This window comes from Leptodactylus fuscus, chromosome 10 (assembly GCF_031893055.1).
Source record: "Leptodactylus fuscus isolate aLepFus1 chromosome 10, aLepFus1.hap2, whole genome shotgun sequence".
Classification (NCBI taxonomy): domain Eukaryota; kingdom Metazoa; phylum Chordata; class Amphibia; order Anura; family Leptodactylidae; genus Leptodactylus; species Leptodactylus fuscus.
Genome location: NC_134274.1, coordinates 44,080,090 through 44,100,298, shown reverse-complemented (window position 1 = coordinate 44,100,298; position 20,209 = coordinate 44,080,090). Strand labels below are relative to the sequence as shown.

The following is a 20,209-nucleotide window of genomic DNA, read 5'->3' as shown; positions in this document are numbered from 1 at the left end:
GAATCAAGGGCTGAGGTAATGGTGGTATTATAGAAGGCAGCAGCGGCGACGATTCCTGGAACATAACCCAGGGACGCCAACGAAGTTCAAATTTGGAATAGTCAGGGGAATCTTCCGCCACCAAGGTCTCCATCCGCTGAATAAGAAGGAATTCCTGGAGGAACTCAATCAAGGAGGGAGGGGTAGGGCTGTGCCAGTGTCTTGGGATGACGGTCCTGGCGGCCACAAGAAAGTGCCCCAGGAGGTCCTTCTTAATCTCCGACAGCTTACCAGGGATAACCGACAGAAGTGCCAGCTGAGGAGAGACAGTCACCGAGCGCCCACTGACCCTGGAATACAAAGAAAACACCGTGTCCCAAAAGGGGCGCAGAACGTCACAGTCCCACCAAATGTGCAGCATAGTACCCCTAGCGGAGCCACAGCACCAACAAAGTCCGGAACAGCGGGAAAAATCCTATGGAGAAGCACTGGACACCTATACCACCGGGACAGAATCTTATAATTCCTCTCCTGAGTGCTACACGGGAGGGCAAAAAGCAAAAAGGACCGGTCCCAATTCGCAGATGACAAACCCACAGGAAGGTCGGCGTTCCAAGCGGCGACGTAGGGAGGGAGTTCCGCAGTGACATCCGATAGGAGAACATCATACAGTAGCGAAAGGGCGCGAGGGGGGGGGGGTCTGACGCCCAATATAGGACTCTAGGGCTAATGGAGGAGAAGAGAGGCGAGGAGTGAGCGAAAACTGCTTCAGAAAGGACTGGAGTTGAGCGTACTCCAACCATGAGAGGCGCAGGTCAGGATGAGAACTACACAGCTGGGCGAAAGGAAGGAGCGGAGAATCACCCGCCACCTCCTGGAGACAAGTATAATCCACTCGGTCCCAGCAGAGGAACCAGTCAACCGAGCAACCGGGAGGGAACATAGGGTTGTCAAAGAGGGGAGTTAAGGGGCCCGGAACACGGGCCAAGCGGCCAGAAGAGCATACCAGATCCCATACTTTCAGAAAATGCGAAGGGAGAACGTAGAGGCCAGGGGATTTAGGACGAAAGTGCGGAGGGATCCATGGCCAAGAGGATAGCGAAGACAAAATCAGATCAAATTCGATGGAAACCCACTGCTTATCATGGCGATGGAACTGCCAATCGAACAGATGAAGCAAAACCGAGGCACGATAGTAAAGGCGCACATCCGGGAGACCAACGCCACCCCTATATTTACACCGGACAAGAGTACTGAACCCAAGTCTGCTCCGAGAGGAACCCCACACAAACTTCCCAAACAATGACTGCACCCTGGCTAAGAAAACGCGTGGGAGAGGGATGGGTAAGGCCTGGAATAGGTACAGGAACCGAGGGAGGACATCCATCTTAAGGGCATGAATGCGGCTAAACCAAGAAGGGAGACAAGCTCCATAAGAACGTAGATCAGAGGTAATAGTATCCAAAAGCGGGAGATAATTAAGTTGGAACAGGGAAGCAGGATCAGGAGAAATGCGGATCCCCAAGTATTTGAAGGAGGAGGATTGCCACCGAAACGGAAAAGACCGAGTTAGGAACTCAGCCTCAGAAGGGGGAAGTGAGACATTAAGAGCCTCACTCTTAGATAAATTGACCTTAAAATTGCTAAGGGCACCAAAGCGGGAGAATTCGCGTAAGACAGCCGGAAACGAAACCCGTGGTTCAGAGACATACAGCAGAAGATCGTCCGCATATAGCGCCGCCTTAACCATACGGGATCCCAACTGTATACCGTGGACATCGGGGCAACGACGCAACGCCACCGCCAGATGCTCCATCACCAAAGCAAAGAGCAAAGGCGAGAGGGGGCAACCTTGGCGGGTACCGTTGCGGACCGGAAAGAAATCCGAGATCACTCCGTTCACCCGGACCCGCACCGACGCATTTCCATAGAGAGCCAAAATCTTGCCCAGGAAACCGGAGCCAACCCCGATCTGTGCAAGGGTCTCCCGAAGAAAACCCCAATGAATGCGATCGAACGCCTTCTCGGCATCGATCGAGAGCAAACAAAGAGGAACCTTAGAGGAGCGGGCTATAGAGATGGCCAGAACAGTTCTGCAAACGTTATCACGCGCTTCCCGACCCGGAATGAAGCCGACCTGATCACTATGAACCAAAGCGGGCATGAAGGAAGAGAGGCGATTCGCCAACAATTTCGCATATAATTTCACATCAATGTTGATTAAGGAAATAGGCCGGTAACTCCCCGGGCATACAGGATCCTTACCAGGCTTAGGAAGCACAGTGATCAGAGCAGACAAGGATTGCGCAGAGAACGGAGACGAATCCCCCACACTATTAAACACCCGCGCCAGATCCAGGGAAAGGAGGGAACTGAAACATTTATAAAAGCGAGCAGAGAACCCGTCCGGTCCTGGCGCTTTACCCGCAGGTGTAGACTGGATTACCGCGGTGACTTCCTCTAACGTAAACGGCGACTCAAGGGCTTCCGCGTCAGAGCAAGAAAGAGAGGGAAGAGCAGTGTCGGCTACATACTGTCGGATCTTGTCTCTAAGCACCGACGGGTCCAAATCCGCGTAATGACCGTGAATATCGTACAAGTTGGAATAAAACGAGCGGAACTCCGCAGCAATATCAGTGGGATTATGAACAAGACCACCCGACCCAGTACGCAGGCGCGGAACATACGCAGAGGAATCTCGCGGATGAAGACGACGAGCCAGCGAATGACCACATTTATCAGCAAACTCATAGTAATGTTTCTTAACGCGGTCCCTAAAGCGCAGATATTTTCCGTCCAAGAGGGCGCGAAGTTCCTCCCTCGCATTAAGAAGCTCCGTAAAGGTTGAACGGGAGCTGGACTGTTTGTGAGACAGCTCGAGGTCATGAATACGGTCTAAAAGGGCGGTAACCCCAACGGCTCGCTCTCTCTTAAGACGAGCGCCGTGTTGAATAAGAACCCCCCTCACCACGCACTTCATAGCCTCCCATTGCATAGGGAGAGAAGTAGGATCAAGAGCGTGATCGAGCCAAAAATTCCGAATGGTCTCCCCGACAGCCTCCTTACATGGGATGTCTTTCAAAAGGCCCTCATTCAAGCGCCAGTTAAAAGGGCGCCGTGACAGGCCAGGAATGTCCAGGGACAAATGGACAGGAGCATGGTCCGACCACAGAACCGAGTCAATACGAACTACCGGGGACCATGAAAGGGCATGATGGCTAGTCAGAAAAAAGTCAATGCGACTATGCGAGTTATGAGCCGGGGAGAAATAGGTATAATCTCGACCCTGAGGGTTTAGAATGCGCCAAACATCAACCAATTGGAAGTTATGAAGGGCTGACAACAAGTGGCGCAATTGTGAGGGAGCGTGGGAGGGGCGCGGGGGGGAGGAGTCAACCTGAGGGTCCAGGACAAAGTTAAAATCACCACCCAAAACCACGACCCCCTTACTAAAGTCTGCCAATCTGCGGATAAGGGACCTACAATACGCCAACTGACCCTGATTCGGGAGGTAGCAACCAGCCACGGTGAGAATCATACCACCGGTGCGCAATTTCAAGAAGAGGAACCTACCCTCGGGGTCGATACAGATGTCCAGAACCTCATGCTGCAAAGAACGGTGGATAGCAATCGAGACTCCCTTGGACTTAGCGACTGGGTTGACGCTGTGGAACCACTTAGGGAAGTGACGGCTGCGGATATCCGGGACGTGGTCCTTCTTAAAATGGGTTTCCTGTAAAACAAGAACATGTGAGTGCTGTTTATGCAACTGATACAAAATCTGATTACGCTTTTGGGGGATATTGAGACCCCTAGCATTAAGGGTACAAAAGTTAATAGAGGACATGGCCAAAGAAAAAAAAAAAGAGGAGGAAAAAGGACGAGACAACTAAGGGACAAACGAAGAACAATCAAGGAAAACAAATGAGAAAAGGAAAAGGAGAAGAAAAACAAACGGAAAAGAGACACCAAAGACGAGAAAAAAAGACAAACAAGACCAACTAAGTGGGGTGGAGGGAAGAACTCCACACAAAAAAAAAGGGTGGGGAAACGGCAAAGAAAAGAGTTGCCAAAGACCACGCAAACAGAAAGCGTGGAGACCCCGGTGGGAAACGGGCTTTTCCAAACAAAGAAGCCGGCACCCCGCCCCAGGGCCCCAGGCGAAAACACCAAAATCATGAATAAACTGACACAGAATAAAACGCTGACCAACGAATTAGAACATTAGGGGTCCGCACAACGCCACCTAGGGCGTCTACGTCCAAACAGAAGGAGTAATGAGGGCGGACCCAACAAAAGGACTATGCCGTGGAAAGGATGGGAACCCCCCCAAAGAAAAAGGGGAAAAGACATAAGTCAAACACGTCCCGAAACCCTCCCACAAATGTCCCAAAAAATAGACAGAAATTGAAGATGGTGCGCAAGGTAGCATCCAAATGTTGTGACTCAACGGATTCAGGAAGGCCCCGCACTCTAATGTTATTACACCGATTGCGATTCTCCAGGTCATCCAACATATCAGACAGAAACCGCAGCTGCTGAGTGTGGGAAGCAATGGTAGCCTCATGGGAGGAAAGCTGAGTCTCGTGAGAGGCAGAGGCCGCCTCAAGGGAATCCACCTTGGTTTCGAGTTGTTGTACAGAAGAACGGACAGCAGAGAGTTCCGATTTGTAAGACTGCTCAAGTCGCACCACATAATCCTCCATATCAGACTTGGTGGGGACTGCCGCCAAGTGGGCGCTAAGGCAGCGCAACTCCACAAGAGTATCAGCAATGGAGGCAGGGGAAGCACCGGAGCCAGCAGAGTCATTAGCAATACAAAAATGAGGCCCACAATCCAAAGGAGCTGAGGGTAATCCAGGAGGGACCGGCAGGGAAGCAGACACCACAGGACGGCCCTGGAGAGACTGAGAGGGAGCAATAGGGAGGGAGCCAGAACCCCTGGGAGCAGCAGACAAGGGGGATAGGCCACAGTCCACAGGCTGGTCACAGTCCGGGGCCAGTTGACTCAGGGGCACTGTCCTAGGAGCCATGGACACATCAGAGGGGCCCGGAGAGGATGCAAGGGCCGGCTGTGAGGAGGAAGACCCAGAGCGGAGCCAGGCAGACCCGTCCTCACCCCAGACTAGGGCCGTGGGGGCAGCAGCCAAAGGTTCCAGAGCAGGGGACATCAGAGGGGCAGCAGGAGAAGGCGGTAGGGATGGCCAGGAGCTGTCTGGACCAAGTGCAGGCAGAAGGGAGGGCAGAGGAGAGTCCTGGCCTACCTGACCATCGGCACCCACACCAGGAGAGAGAAGCGCAGGACTGCAGGGCAGCTGCGTCGGTGGACGGGAGCCACAGGTCGGGAGAGCATCCAGACCATCGCTGGGGACCGGAGAGGAGCCGCCCGCATCTTCGGAGACAGCCGGGGAGAGAGTCGGCGATGCAGCAGGCCGGCCGCGTGGAGCGGCCGCAGTTGCGGGCGCCATCTTGGATCCGGCCGGTGAGGAGACCTCTTCACTGCGCGGCACCCGAAGGAAGCGGGCGATGGATGAAGGTCCCGGAGGGGTAGAAGAGGATCGCTGGGAAGGCCTACGGTTCTTCCCCATCATCAGGTAAGGTAAAGCAGTTTCGGTCAGCGAGAAAGTAGCTTTTCACCCAGGGCCAGAGACGGAGCAGAGGCAACGAGCGTCCTCACTCCTCCATGGCCAAGCCACGCCCCCTGAAGCAAATATTTACTGCGAATAGCTAGTAGTATTCGATCGAGTACGAATATATCGAATACCTTAGTATTTGATTGAATACCTACTCGATCGAATACTACTCGCTCATCTTTAATTAAGAAATATTACTTATAGCTGTCATATCTTATGAAATGTAGTCATAATGCTAGTCTGTACAGAACCTGTTTATAGATGGATGTGTATAGAAAGAAAGAGAGATGAATGGAGACAGCGAAAGAGATATAGTATATATAGATATAGGATGGAGAGATATAGATAATTGGATACAGAGATGTAGATAGAAAGAGATCTCGAGATATAGACAGCATAAAATCTTATATAGTCTTTGATTCTAAAATTGTGGAAACAGTCAGTATGCATGTTCACAAAATATTCCTGACCACCTTGAAAAGTTCCAAACAACAGATATTTTGGTTTCTTCTATATGAGAATACTGTACCATACAATTTACCATGAATTACAAATCGGCTCAGAAAGCTCTAGTGTTTTGCCTACAAGGGATGATAGGAGATTCCAGCCCGTAATTCGAGATCAGTAATGTTTTTATAATGTTACATTTTTTTTTTAATGTAAAATCTTCGCAATAAAAGGGACATGGCTGTGACAAACTTCAGCATGAATGAAAAAATAAAAGCGCTCTAACATACTTGTCTGATTTATAATTAATCTGCAAAATCAGTATGATAAAATATCGCAATATTCATTAACACACTGTAGCGGGACTATAAAGATCAGTAGGTTCACTGAATGACTTTCTACAAAAAGATTTTTAAATGTATGAGACAATATAAGGGTGAACTGTAAGCTAGCGAGTAGGGTTGAGGGATTGGATTCCGATCGGCGATTGGGTAAATTTTGCGATCGGAATTCCGATTCCTGTTCCAGCGGGATCGAGGTTGGAGGTTATCTCAAGATTGGCTCAACCCTAAAAGTGACACTTTCCATAGAGAAGCATTGACTAGGGTTGAGGATCGGGATTGGAAAAGATCGGATTCCAATCAGCGATCGAGCAAATTTCACAATCGGGATCAACTGGAAAATGATCAGAAATCGGATTTTAAAATTGATCCTGAAATCTCAAGATCAGCTCAACCCTACTAGCGAGGAAATTGAAGTTCTGTGTCTTTTATATTTTCTTTTTAAGGCCCCGTTCATACAGGGCAAGAGGTGACGGATTTTGGTGCTGAATCCTCCTCAAAATCCGCCCCCTCACGATAGCAGTCTATGTATGTCGGAAGCCGCAACAGTTGTGGCAGGAGCATTTTGATCCTATTCTGACGTGGCTTCACGCATCAAAATCAGGACCAACATATGCCATCCCGTGCCCCGTGTGAACGGGGCCTTATTCATGGTGATCTTTTGTTTGTCCTGGTGAGCTATTTTGGGTTGCTTACGTGTTTTACCACACAGTAAATTTGACAAATGGTTCAGATCACAACAAAAATAGTTACAGATGTAATTTTTTTTTTTCCAGGTTCTTCAATTACTCAACTACGGGCACAAGACTATGATGACGACAAATTGGTGTATGGAATAGTGGGGGATGAAGCCAGTAAATTTTTTGCTGTGGAAAGTGAGACTGGCGTGGTATGGCTTAGGCAATCCTTGGATCGAGAGGTAAAAAAATTAAAAAAAAATTCTGGTACACTGTATAATTTTTTTATTAAATTTTTTTAATTACAAAAATGTGCAAGATTTCATGGTATTTTGTACTATAATTATAGTTGAAATAATATTTTAGGTATTGTAATCTGAATATATTATGTATGTATAGAATAATGATTTAATACACACTAGACATCGGTATCCTCAATATCTATTCATATTGAGGCTCATTGCCTAATTCCCATTTGCCATTAAAGTCTATGGACACTTGTATGGCATTGTATTTTGGGCTAAAAATATTTTTGTTTTATTTTTCATTAACTATTCAGAAATCCGCTTGATCTCCATTTGTTCTTCTCTTTTCCTAAATCTGTTATAAATTTAAATCTGAACAAATTTTAACAAAGTTGACTAACTTTCACTCAATAATAATTCATCTTAAATTCATTTTCAGGAGACTGAGCCATTTCATTAGAGGAAAGAATTGTAGTATTGCATTTTTTAACCCCTTAGCGACCTTTGACGTACTATTACGTCATGGACGCGAGGTACTTCGCGCACCATGAAGTAATAATACGTCATGGTTATAAACAGCCTCCGTGTCTCAAGACACGGAAACTGTAAGAAGGTTGCTGCTGTCCATGACAGCAGACAACTTTCTTTACATGAATCGGAAGATTTAACCCCCTCCCTGCCACGTGGATCGCTGCAATTGGACGATTGCTTCGCAATGTCCAATTGCAGCTTGCCGGCACAGATCCAATGATCTGTGCCGACAGATCGGTACAAAAGTGACAGTGATTGGAGCTACACCTTGCACCAATCCCTGTCGAGTGTTTGGGGGGCGTACAGTGGTGCGACCCCCTCCAGATGTTTTAATTGGTCAATCTGCCAGCATCATGGCAGATTGACCAATCAATGGCGTGCAGGGCAGTGTAAACTTCGGGCACTGCTCTGCTTACATCACTCCCTCTGGGAATTGCGAGCAGAGCAGAACCCGTGCTGCCCTGTGAGCGCTGTGCGTGAGATTGCTGCGTTACCGCTGCGTCATACCTCGATCAGATTCTGCCAGACGTCCTAGGTCCTCTCCCAGCCAGCCCTCTACTGCCCATCTCTCCCCTCTGCCGTCTCCCGTCCCCCCTCCCATCTCCTCTCCACCCTTTCCTGACCGAGGCATCTGAGACTGTCTGGCTCCTCCAGCTTCTGGGTCCTAAACTCTGCATTCTGTGCAGAAAAGAGACTCACTTCCCTCCCCTTTTTGAGAAAGCCCTTTTTGGCATTTCTCCAAATTTTTTTTTTTTTGTTAGGTTTTTTTGCATTTTTGCATTTTTTTTTTTTCCTTTTCTTTTTTTTTGTTTGTGCACAAGCTTTTTTTTTTTGTAAAACTCGCCACCGCAAATTGACCAGTAATAAAATATACGTTATTGGTCACATTTGTGATTTCTGGCTCAGTTTTTTTTTCTAGTAGGTAGAAAAGAGAATTTTGTTTGTGCACAAGATTTTTTTTTTTTTGTAAAACTCGCCACCGCAAATTGACCAGTAATAAAATATACGTTATTGGTCACATTTGTGATTTTTGGCTCAGTTTTTTTTCAATCTATATATAGCTCCATTTTTGATAGAAGGGAAGGTTTTTTTTTTTGTTTTTTTTTTTACATAAAATACACGTGTTAAAGCACAACACACACCCCACACTGAAAAAGTTTCAAAGAAATAAAGTTTCAAAGAAATAAAGTTTCAAGAAATAAAGTTTCAAGAAATAAAGTTTCAAGAAATAAAGTTTTATATACTCAAGTAAAACACCACACACACACAAAAATGTCCCAATCATCCCAAAGAAGGTTTTCAGTAGAAGAGGCGTACGCCATACTGGCCTCTGACACTGATACCGCCAGCGAGGGAGAAGAGGAAAATGCCCCATTCCTTTATTTTTCCTCTTCTTCCGCCTCCTCCTCCTCCAGTGATGAGCAACCCCAAAGGAGGCGCCCCAGAACAATTGCTGAGTTAGTTGCCCCACCTGTAGAGCCCATGTGGACCCCACCCCCAGAAAATTATGAGCCTCAGCTTCCTGACTTTGTTGCCCGGTCAGGAATACAAATTGAGACTGAGGGCTTCAGAGAAAATGACTTTTTCAAAATCTTTTTCTCTGATGAGTTTGTAGATCTTATGGTGGCCCAAACGAATTTGTACGCTGAACAATTTTTGGAACAAAATGCCACCTCTTCCTATGCCAGGCCACAGAACTGGACCCCAGTAAATGCAGCAGAAATGAAGATTTTCTGGGGTCTTATTCTGCATATGGGCATAGTGAAAAAACCTAAAATTCGTCAGTATTGGAGTACAGACGTCTTGCACAACACTCCAATCTATCGAATGGCTATGTCCAGGAAGCGGTTTGAAAGTATCCTAAAGTTCATTCATTATAATAATTCCCAGTGCCCGCCCCAAGATGCCCCAAATTTTGACCGCTTATACAAAGTTAGGCCAGTCATTGACCACTTTAGTTCCAAATTTGCAGAGTCCTACATCTCTGATCAGAACATTGCAATTGATGAGTCTCTGATCAGTTTCAAAGGGAGGCTAAAATTCCGCCAATACTTGCCCAGTAAGCGGGCACGGTATGGCATTAAAATGTATAAGCTATGTGAGAGCAGTTCAGGATACACTTATAAATTTAGGGTGTATGAAGGAAGGGACACAAGGATTGAGCCCCCAGACTGCCCCCCAATCCTAGGAGTTAGTGGGAAAATTGTGTGGGATTTGATGCACCCACTGCTGGACAAGGGTTATCACCTCTATGTGGATAACTTTTACACCAGCATCCCACTCTTTAGGTCCCTGAGTTCTAGAGGAACTGCAGCTTGTGGGACTGTGCGCAGAAATCAAAGAGGCCTCCCTAGGGCACATATTGAGCAGCGCCTCAGAAAGGGTGAGAGTAGTGCCGTCTGCAATGAGAATATGCTGCTGGTCAAGTATAGGGACAAGAGGGATGTCCTTGTACTGACCACAGCTAATGGCAGCGGCAGCACCTCTGTCCCTCTGCGTGGCACCAGTACCACTGTCTCCAAGCCAGACTGCATCCTGGCATACAATAAGTACATGGGAGGGGTTGATCTATCTGATCAAGTCCTAAAGCCCTACAGTGGCATGCGAAAAACAAGAGTGTGGTACAAAAAGCTGGTCGTGCACATGGTTCAGATGGCATTGTATAACTCTTACGTGCTATCACGATGTGCAGGCCACACAGGAACTTTCCTTGAGTTTCAGGAGGCAATTATCAAGTCCCTGATATTTGGGGACCTAGAAGTGCCAGGCCCCAGTACTTCTGAAACTCATGGTTCCCATATTGTACCAGGGCAACATTTTCCCGGTGAAGTCCCCCAAACTGCTAAAAAAGGGAAAACTCAGAAAAGATGCAGAGTGTGTTACAAAAGAGGAATAAGGAGAGACACCATTTATCAGTGTGACACCTGCCCTGATAAACCTGGCCTGTGCATGAAGGAGTGCTTTAGATTGTACCACACTTCCATGGAATATTAATTTTAGAATTTATTTTCCATGGAATATCGCCTCCTTATACCATCACGTACTCTGCACACAATTACTTTCATCCGGTTATGCAGTAATTTCTGGATAATAAATTATTGCCGTACAAGCTGCATCCAAATGTTTGCTATACTTCTTGGTAAATTTTTTAAGAGGTGTAATTTAACACTAACGTCACTGAAGTCAAGGGGTCTAGTTTCCAAAATGGGGTCACATTTTGGGGGTTTCCACTGTTTTGGCACTTCAAGGCTTCTACAAATGTGACATGGTAACTAAAACCAATTTCAGCCAAATCTACCCTCCAACTATTGTTCTATCCCACTGTGTGACCATACATCACTTTACGTCCACATGTGGGACATTTCTGTAGTTGGGAGAAAATGCTTGACAATTTGTGGGGTGCATTTTCTCTTTTAACCCCTTGTGGAAATGCATAATTTGGGGTTAAAGCTACATTTTATAGCAAAAAAATGTCACTTTTCCTTTTGTTGGGCCAATTCTGTTACACTCCTGTAGGGTCAAAGGGCTCACTATACCCCTTGATAAATTCCTTGAGGGGTCTAGTTTCCAAAATGGGGTCACATTTTGGGGGTTTCCACTGTTTTGGCACCTTGGGGGCTCTGCAAAAGGAACATGGTGCCTGCAATCTATTTTAGCAAAATCTGGCCTACAAAATCCAATTAGCGCTCCATCCGTTCTGAGAGCGACCGTGTGCCCGTACATTAGGGTACCAGCACATATGGGGTATTTCCATGTTCGGGAGAAATTGCGTAACAAAATGTGGGGTGCAATTTCTCCTTTAACCCCTCGTGAAAATGAAAAATTTGGGGCTACAGTGACATTTTATTATAAAAAAAAGTAATTTTTCATTTTCACTTCTCAATGGTAAAAAATTCTGTGAAGCACCTGTAGGGTTCAAGTGCTCACTATACCCCTTGATAAATTCCTTGAGGGGTCTAGTTTCCAAAATGGGGTCATTTTGGGGGGGTTTCTACTGTTCTGGCACTTCAGGGGCTCTCCAAATGCAACATGGTGCCTTGTACAAACTCAAGCTAAATTTGCCCTCCAAAATCCCAATAGCGCTCCTTCCGCTCTGGACCTTACAGCGTGCCCATAGATCACTTTACATCCACATGTGGGGCATTCCTGTTTTTGGGAGAAAATGCTTGACAACTTGTGGGGTGCATTTTCTCTTTTAACCCCTTGTGGAAATGCATAATTTGGGGTTAAAGCTACATTTTATAGCAAAAAATGTCACTTTTCCTTTTGTTGGGCCAATTCTGTTACACTCCTGTAGGGTCAAAGTGCTCACTATACCCCTTGATAAATTCCTTGAGGGGTCTAGTTTCCAAAATGGGGTCACATTTTGGGGGTTTCCACTGTTTTGGCACCTTGGGGGCTCTGCAAAAGGAACATGGTGCCTGCAATCTATTTTAGCAAAATCTGGCCTACAAAATCCAATTAGCGCTCCATCCGTTCTGAGAGCCACCGTGTGCCCGTACATTAGGGTACCAGCACATATGGGGTATTGCCGTGTTCGGGAGAAATTGCGTAACAAAATGTGGGGTGCAATTTCTCCTTTAACCCTTAGTAAATGTGTAAATTCTAGGGCTAAATGAATATATTAGTGATAGAAATTGAAAAATGTAAATTTGACCTCCATTTTGTTTTAATTGCTGTGAAATGCTGAAAGGGTTAAGAAACTTTCTAACTGCTGTTTTGGATTCTTTCAGGAGTGCAGTTTTGAGAATGGGGTGACTTATGCGGGGTTTTACAAGAGAGGCCTCTCAAGTTCCCTTCAAAACTGAACTGGTCCCTTGAAAAATGTGTTTTGGAAATTTTCTTGAAAATTTGGAAAATCACTGCTTGACTTGTAAGCCTTATAATATCTGAAAAAAATGAAAGGGTGATTAAAATTTGACTTCTACATAAATCAGAGACATGGTTAATTATATTTATCAAAAAATTTGGGTAGTATGGCTTTCCATTTGAAAGGCTTGCAATTTCAAAGTTTGAAAACTGCACTTTTTTCCAAATTTTCATCAAATTTCCTATTTTTTCATAATCAAAGGCAAAAAATATCGACAAAAATTTTCTACTGACATGAAGTACAATATGTCACAAAAAAACAATCTCAGAATCACTTGTGTAAGTTAAAGCGTCTCAAAGCTATTGCCATTTAAAGTGACACATGTCAGTTTTGAAAAAAGAGGCCTGGTCCTTAAGTCACTTTTGGGCTGTGTCTCTAAGGGGTTAAGGAGTTGTGATTTGGCATAGAGAAATTGAGAAATTTACAATATTGGAATATCCACAAGTCCTCATGTAACCCTAGCTTAACATAGTGAAGTGATAATAATGCTAGAAATAACTCAAAATGAAGAACCTGCACACAGGGCCCATTGGTGGAGGATTCAGAAGTACCCTGACCACCACCACCACCACCACCTAGAAATACCTGACCTTCACAAACTTCACAAATTATGATGCTCCCTCAATGGCCTCCATATAAATAATGCCCCTTAGTTGCTCTCACACTTTATGAATCCCTAGTGACCCCATACAATATGCCCCTTATAATGCCCCCCCAGGTTGCCCCTCACAGATTCATGTCCCCCTCCAGGTTTCCCCCACAAATTCATGTTCCCCCACCCCCCTGATTGCCCCCACAGTATCATGTCCTCAACCCAGGACCCATAGCGCCATTCTCCATGCCCCCCCTCCCACTCCCTGGTTGACTCCACAGTTTCATGCCCCCCTCCCTTCCTACTGTGTATATCGGAGGAAAAAAAACCCTTAATATACGCCTTTCCCCATTCCCCCCTCTCTCTGGTTCCAGAGTCTTTAAAGAGTAACAGGCAGGATATACGTGACATTACTACATCGCACCTCCTGCTCTTAGGGCACCAGGAGCAAAGACAGTGGCTAGGTGGTGAAGCATGGAACGGACGCTGATGAGTTGGGGAAGCTTGGACCCACTGCCCTGGACAGTGGGACAGCAAATGTAGGACTGTCCTGCAGTTCAAAGGGGGCACCTGCTACCGTAGGCTTGGTGCAAAAGCACCGCTAGAGAAAAAGCACTGACTGGCTGGTGAAGCAGCGAGTGGACAGTTTCCTACTTCATCACTAGCTTAAACTGCAAGCGCACCATTGGCCCTATGGTTAAAGCGGCCCTGCCTGCACATACCAACCCTTGCGCTCATTTGTCTGGCCACTAGGGATATGAAGTCAAAACATAATGTGTTCTATCCTAACAACAAATAAAATTATAAGTCATGATTGAGGATACAGTAATAGAATGAAAATTAAAGTGGGTTTTCCCAGTCACTAGGTGGGGACACCACCTATCAGGAGAACATGGGCTCCAATTTCTCTGTTTGAATGGAGCAGCATTTGAGCTATGGACAACCTGGTCTAAGTAAAGCATTCTATCTTTGTCTCATAGGCAGTGAATGTAATAATAGAGCCCAAACCTCCATACAGATGAGACATAGAACCCTATAAGGGTAAGTTTACATGAGGTTTTTTGGATCGGATCCTGAGGCAGAGGCTGCCTCAGGTTCCAATTCAAAAACCAGGTAGCCATGACTGAAAGCCGGTGCCCTGCACTGGTATCCAGCCACGCACTCTGCTCTGGATTAGGCCCAATGAATGGGTCTAGTCTGGAGGAGGGAGTGTCTTCAGGTAGTGAAAAAAGCAGCCCATTCATTTCTATGGGGAGCGCTCGTATGCCGGCTCCCATAGAAATGAATGGAACTACTTTATACACCGCTGATTCTGAACGTGTTTTACGTTCTGAATAAGCTGCCGTTTACGTAGTGTGAACTCACCCTAATGGTGTAATTTCCAGTGGTTGAATCCCAACCACCTAGTGGTTATGTCTATACAGTGCATAGGGGATTACTGGAATACCCCTTTAAATATTTATCATACACAAAAATAACACCGCAACCAATAAAAATTATCGTAGCCATTCACAACCAAAATCTGTTGTTTTTTATTGTGCAGTAACAAAAAAAATAAAAATAAAAAATGCAAGTTTCGGCAAAAAGTATCATTTGGCTGCTCATTCTATCTCTGGGACTGTACGAGAGTTACTTCATCATTTATTATGTGTGAAAACTAAAGACCTGTATTTGCAGAAGCTCCATTTAGGAAGCCACTGTGGGGACTGTAGTTTATAGTGTGTTTATCCAGAGAGGACTAAGCAGACAGAGTCTGGAATGGCTGGAGATAACTGCAGGCAGTGCCTAGGGGCCTGAGATGGATTCCTAGCAGTCTCTCTGCATGGAGCTGCCGCTGTCTGATAGCAGCACCTGAGATGAGGAGTCTTTAAATCACCCGGAAACTTCCTCCAGGGCAGGAAAATAGCTGATGAGAGTGATGAGCGTTTAGTTGCCTGGAGCTATAGAAAATACTTGGTTTAGTTTATGGTGATTGTACCCTGTTCTCTTTCTAAACTATAATAACTAATACATAAGAAATGATCATAGTTTAGAGAAAAGATGGAACATCATAACGGTGTCTGAAGTCAGAGAACCACATTTTATCCACTTTAGTCGAATAATTATACATTTGGAGCGCGTTCTGGTAGGATCTTTGACTAGATCTAGAAAAATAAAGCTTGAGATTAGTTTGGTGTGATGGGAGTGAGAATGTTCATAGAGGTTCATTTTTTTCTGAAATACATTTATATTTGTCATCACATTACTTTAAATTTGCTAGAACTCATTACTCCCATTACTGATTATATAAAAGGGGTTAAACAGTACTTTCCATCACCTCTATCAAGTCCAGATCTTTACATAGTTTAATAGGAACTGCTCCAATGATTCTGCCACTGTTGGAATTTTTTCACTAGCCCTCACCATTCCTGAGCTATCAATGATATTAGATTGGGTGCCTGATGTACTGTCAGTGGGCTGTGTCAGGCAGGAGTAGACAAGCGGTGTGATTCTGAGCTTTGGCACTGGTCACCTCTGATTGGAGCTCGAAATCACACACCCTCCTCTCTCCTCTGACACTGCCCTAGAGGGCAGCAATGTTTCCTATTTATTATTTATATATTCTTGGAAAACAGATTTGCATATTTTTTCCATAATCCCCTAGCAGAGAGAAAAAGGCTTTTGTAAGTCTCCATACGCCTGTGAAGGTGATCTATCCTTAAGGACTGACAGTATCCCCAGAACCTGGTCTAAAAGTCTCTCACCTGTGCCAAATCAGTTTTCCCAACGCTGTGCTGAGGAGATCCAACCAGATCGAAACCGCACCATCCACAGTTGGGATACGGATTTGGCTAAACCTCTCATCACAGCATTTATGGCTTGTTAAAAAAGTCAATCATGATGTTTAAAGGGGTTGACCTTAGAGGGCAGCAAGTAGAGGCACTGTTTTGCTATTTACAGATTGGAAAACAGATTTGCATATTTTAACATAATCCCCCAATGGAGCAAAAAAGGCTTTTGTAAGTTTCCGTATGCCTGTGAAGGTGATCTCTCCTTAAGGAGTGATAGTATCCCCAGAAACTGCCCACCTGGCATTACAGAGCTGAAATAGCAAATCAAGCATCAAAACCAAGTGCTCTTGGTGGGGCTGGAGAAAAAAATCCAACTGCGCTAGAATCAATGGAATGGCACCTATTAACACATGCTAAGAACCTGAACTGGTGGAGGTGGTGAAAGGTCCTTTTTAAGGCCAAAACCTCGTGTTGTGGAAACAGCTTTTTTTGTTGCAGATTTTGCTGCAATTTTTTTTTTGAACCAAAGTCAGTAGTGGATAGAGCTGAAGGTACAAGCATAAGAACTTCCTATATATTTCCCATTCCCTCTGTAGCCATTGTAGGCTTTGGCTCAAAAAAAAAAAAAAAAAAAAAACGCAACAAAATCTGCAACAAAAAAAACTGTGTTTCTGCAACATGGGGCTGTAGGCCTGGTTCACATCTGCGTTTGTAATCCGTTTGGAGGAGTCCGCATGGGGACCCCCCAAAAAGGACTACCGAATGCATTGGCAAGCGGTGTGCAGTGAAAGCACACGGACTCCATAGACTATAATGGGGTCCGTGTGCTTTTTGCACAGTTTGCACACGGAACATGCATACAGAAAAGTAGTTCATGATCTACTTACTTGTCTGCATGACTCGTGCGGAAACCACATGCACCCTATTATAGTCTATAGCGTCCATGTGCTTTAACTGCACACCGCTTGCCAATGTGTTCAGTAGTCCTTTCGGGGGGTCCCCATTCGGACTCCTCCAAACAGATTACCGGCGCAGATGTAAACCAGGCTTTAGCCTAAATGTGTTTTCCCATCTTCTTCTTCCCACCAGTTTGTGTGCTTTCTTAATCTCTCTTCCTATATTCAACAAGCTGGTGGGTGGACTTTGTTTGTTGGACAGGGTACTATGAAGTATCTCACTAGATATAGATCTTGGCTTTACCATGATTATTTATTATATTAGATTATTTATTATGATTACTAGAAAACTATAATAATGGAGGTTAAATTATATGCACAGTAAATGTTTTACATTACACAGGTTTGTAGAGAAAAAATAATGCATTCTGCCAGGATGGAAAATTGATTTGCAGTGAACTCAGTGTTATCGTTGTGTTTACATAGAGAGATAACACACTATCCGAGCCTTTATCAGCAAACTGCAATTAGCTGATCTGAGAGTATGAGATAACTACTCTGAAAGCAAGCAAGCTCCATGCACTTGAAGGACTGGACAATTTTGTCTGTACATCGGCTGCATTTCCTGGCCCAAACTCAGTTCATAGCCCAGATTCCATACATTATAGTGAACTATCTTCTTTGCCTTCCCAAAGCTCCTTTTGCCCATAGTACATATATAGGATAGTGGATCCGCAGTGAAGAAGAGGGTGTCCTAGCATCATAGATCACTACAATAGTTGGAGTCCTGGTCATCCAGGACTTTTGTGATCTGTGTTACCCCACAAAGATCTATGAGGTTGGGAAGCAGTTCACATCAGAGCAACAGTAGAAAATATCCAAAAACTCACAAGTTCAATGAAAGTAAGAATGGTGACGGTGATATCAAATAATGTTTTTGATTGAAATTACTTTTGACTGCAGTAAATGTTCAAGAAATGTCTATTTTCAGTTCTTTACAACCTATAAAATTTTTAGAAACTCTGTTATGCATGGATCATGGGTTTAGAATTTTTGATTTAATAAAAATATTTTGACCTTTTTGTACTCCTAAGTGGGGTTCAGCCGATCTTGACTTTTCAGGATCGATTTTGAAATTCAATTTCCAATCATTTTTCATTCGAACCCGATCTCTATCCTAATTCCGATCCCAATGCAAGTCAATGGGATTTTTTTTACGAATCGGAAATCGGATTTTAAAAACGATCATATTCTCTACACAGCATGGAATCTAAGAATTGAAAGGTTTAATTGTTAGAATCCATGCAGTGTAGTGATTAAAAAAATCCCCTGACTACCTAAGTCCCCCCCCCTGTTGTCGACTTACCAGCTGCCGCTACCAATCCGCGCTGTTCTCACTCTTTATTGTATGTTCAGCTCTGCTACATCTGAGATGTAGATCTCAGATGTAGCAGAGCTGATGAGTATAGGAATGAATGGATGCCACCGGCACACAGCCTGTGTCGGCGTCCGGCCGCTTAACCCCATTCAATCCTACGGCATAGCAGGAGGAAACAGAAGAGTAGATGGCATCCATTAATTCCTAACATTGTTCACCTTTCCCACAATGCTTGGCCAGTAGCAAAGCATTGTGGGAAATAACCTCCAACCTCGATCCTGCCTAAAACGGTCGGCATCGGAATTCCGATCGCGATCATGAAATTTACTCGCTCGCCGATCTTTTCTGATCTTTTCCGATCGCTCAACACTACTCTTAAGCTTACAGAATGATTGAAGATTATGGCTGGGTCTAGGGCTAAGCGATCAGGATCGGCTCCCAATCTGTGATCGAGCAAATTTCATGATCGGGATCAGTTGGAAAATGATCGAAAATCGGATTTTAAAAACGATCCTGAAATTTCAAGGTCGGCTAAACCCTAGCTGTGTCTTTTAAGGAGATTATAGAAAACATTTTCTATATAGGTACATGGTGTACCACACCAAAAATGAATCAAAATGACTAACCTAGGGTCTTGCCATTACGTTCGAGGGATCTTTGGGGGTGTCACAATTCGAAGACTATTTTTTTTCGCGCACAATTAGTTTGATACAATTCGTTCTCGATGATTAAGAACACACTTCAAACAGTAATGCGCTGGCTAAAATTGATATGCGAACAATGCCGTATATTGAAGCCACATCTGTAATTGTGCTCCTGGTTCCTCCTTTGCCCCTCTCCCAGTGGTACTTTGCATGTAATTATGCTTTTAGCTAAAATCCAAAGTACTGGTGTCAGAAGATAAACACTATTTCTAATCGTATTATTTTGTCTTCCTTTTCATTTCAGACGAAATCGGAATTCACAGTTGAATTTTCTGTCAGTGACAGCCAGGGGGTATGTATGACTTTTTCATTTCATGGCATCAAACTCTATGAATGGTAAAACAGGACAAGATAACGGCGGATGTGATGGAAGGGGTGGAGAAAAATGATTTGTAACATCTTGGGTAGAAGTACTGCCAGCAGGAACCACGCTGAACAGACGTATGACCAATTAAATAGAAGGTTGTGCAATGCTTATTTTTAGCACTAGTGTAGGTGTACTTACTTTTAACATACAGGGATATGGATAAAATGGAAGATTAGTAAAAAACGACATGTGGTCTATTCTTATGTTATCTGGATGACAATATGAAGCTTCTATTCTAAGGTGTGAAATGTGAAAGTGGGTAAAAAAAAATTGATGGAAAGTTCAGAATACACTTAACACACAAGAAGGATTAAGTTAGGGAACCCACAGTCTCAGAAACTGCTGAGAGTCCAATGCACTCGGTAAAAAACTGTAAGCACATGTGGTCTAGAAATAGGTTACATGTTCTACTAATGGACCAGTAACTTCATAAGGTCAATCTTATCACGTCTACAGCCTGACAAAGTCGCTTATTGAAAATATAACAAGAATTTTACAACCTATTTTGATCAACCTTGTTGCAGTATTGGACTCTTGGACTATTGTTTCTTGAGCATGTGGATTCTCCAGTAAAATCCCTCTTCTGAATTAAAGGGATCTTATCATTAAAACTGAATTTTTTGTGCCTACCACGTAGGAATAGCCTTAAGAAAGGCTATTCTTCTCCAACCTTTTAGATGTCTTCTCCGAGCCGCCATTCGGTATATAATCTGGTTTTCGTCGGTATGCAAATTAGATCTCTCACAGCACTGGGGGTGGGCTCCAGTGCTCAAACAGC

At 44.6% G+C, this 20,209-nt stretch overlaps 1 protein-coding gene across 1 annotated transcript in view; it reads left to right on the top strand.

Annotated features, from left to right (window-relative positions):
• Positions 1-20,209, top strand: part of CDH23 (cadherin related 23) — an 832,275-nt gene that overhangs the window by 217,316 nt on the left and 594,750 nt on the right. The window contains exons 4-5 of the mRNA XM_075257430.1: positions 7,177-7,319; positions 19,309-19,356. Coding sequence (XP_075113531.1) covers positions 7,177-7,319; positions 19,309-19,356 — 191 coding nt within the window. The remainder of the gene's footprint in view (positions 1-7,176; positions 7,320-19,308; positions 19,357-20,209) is intronic.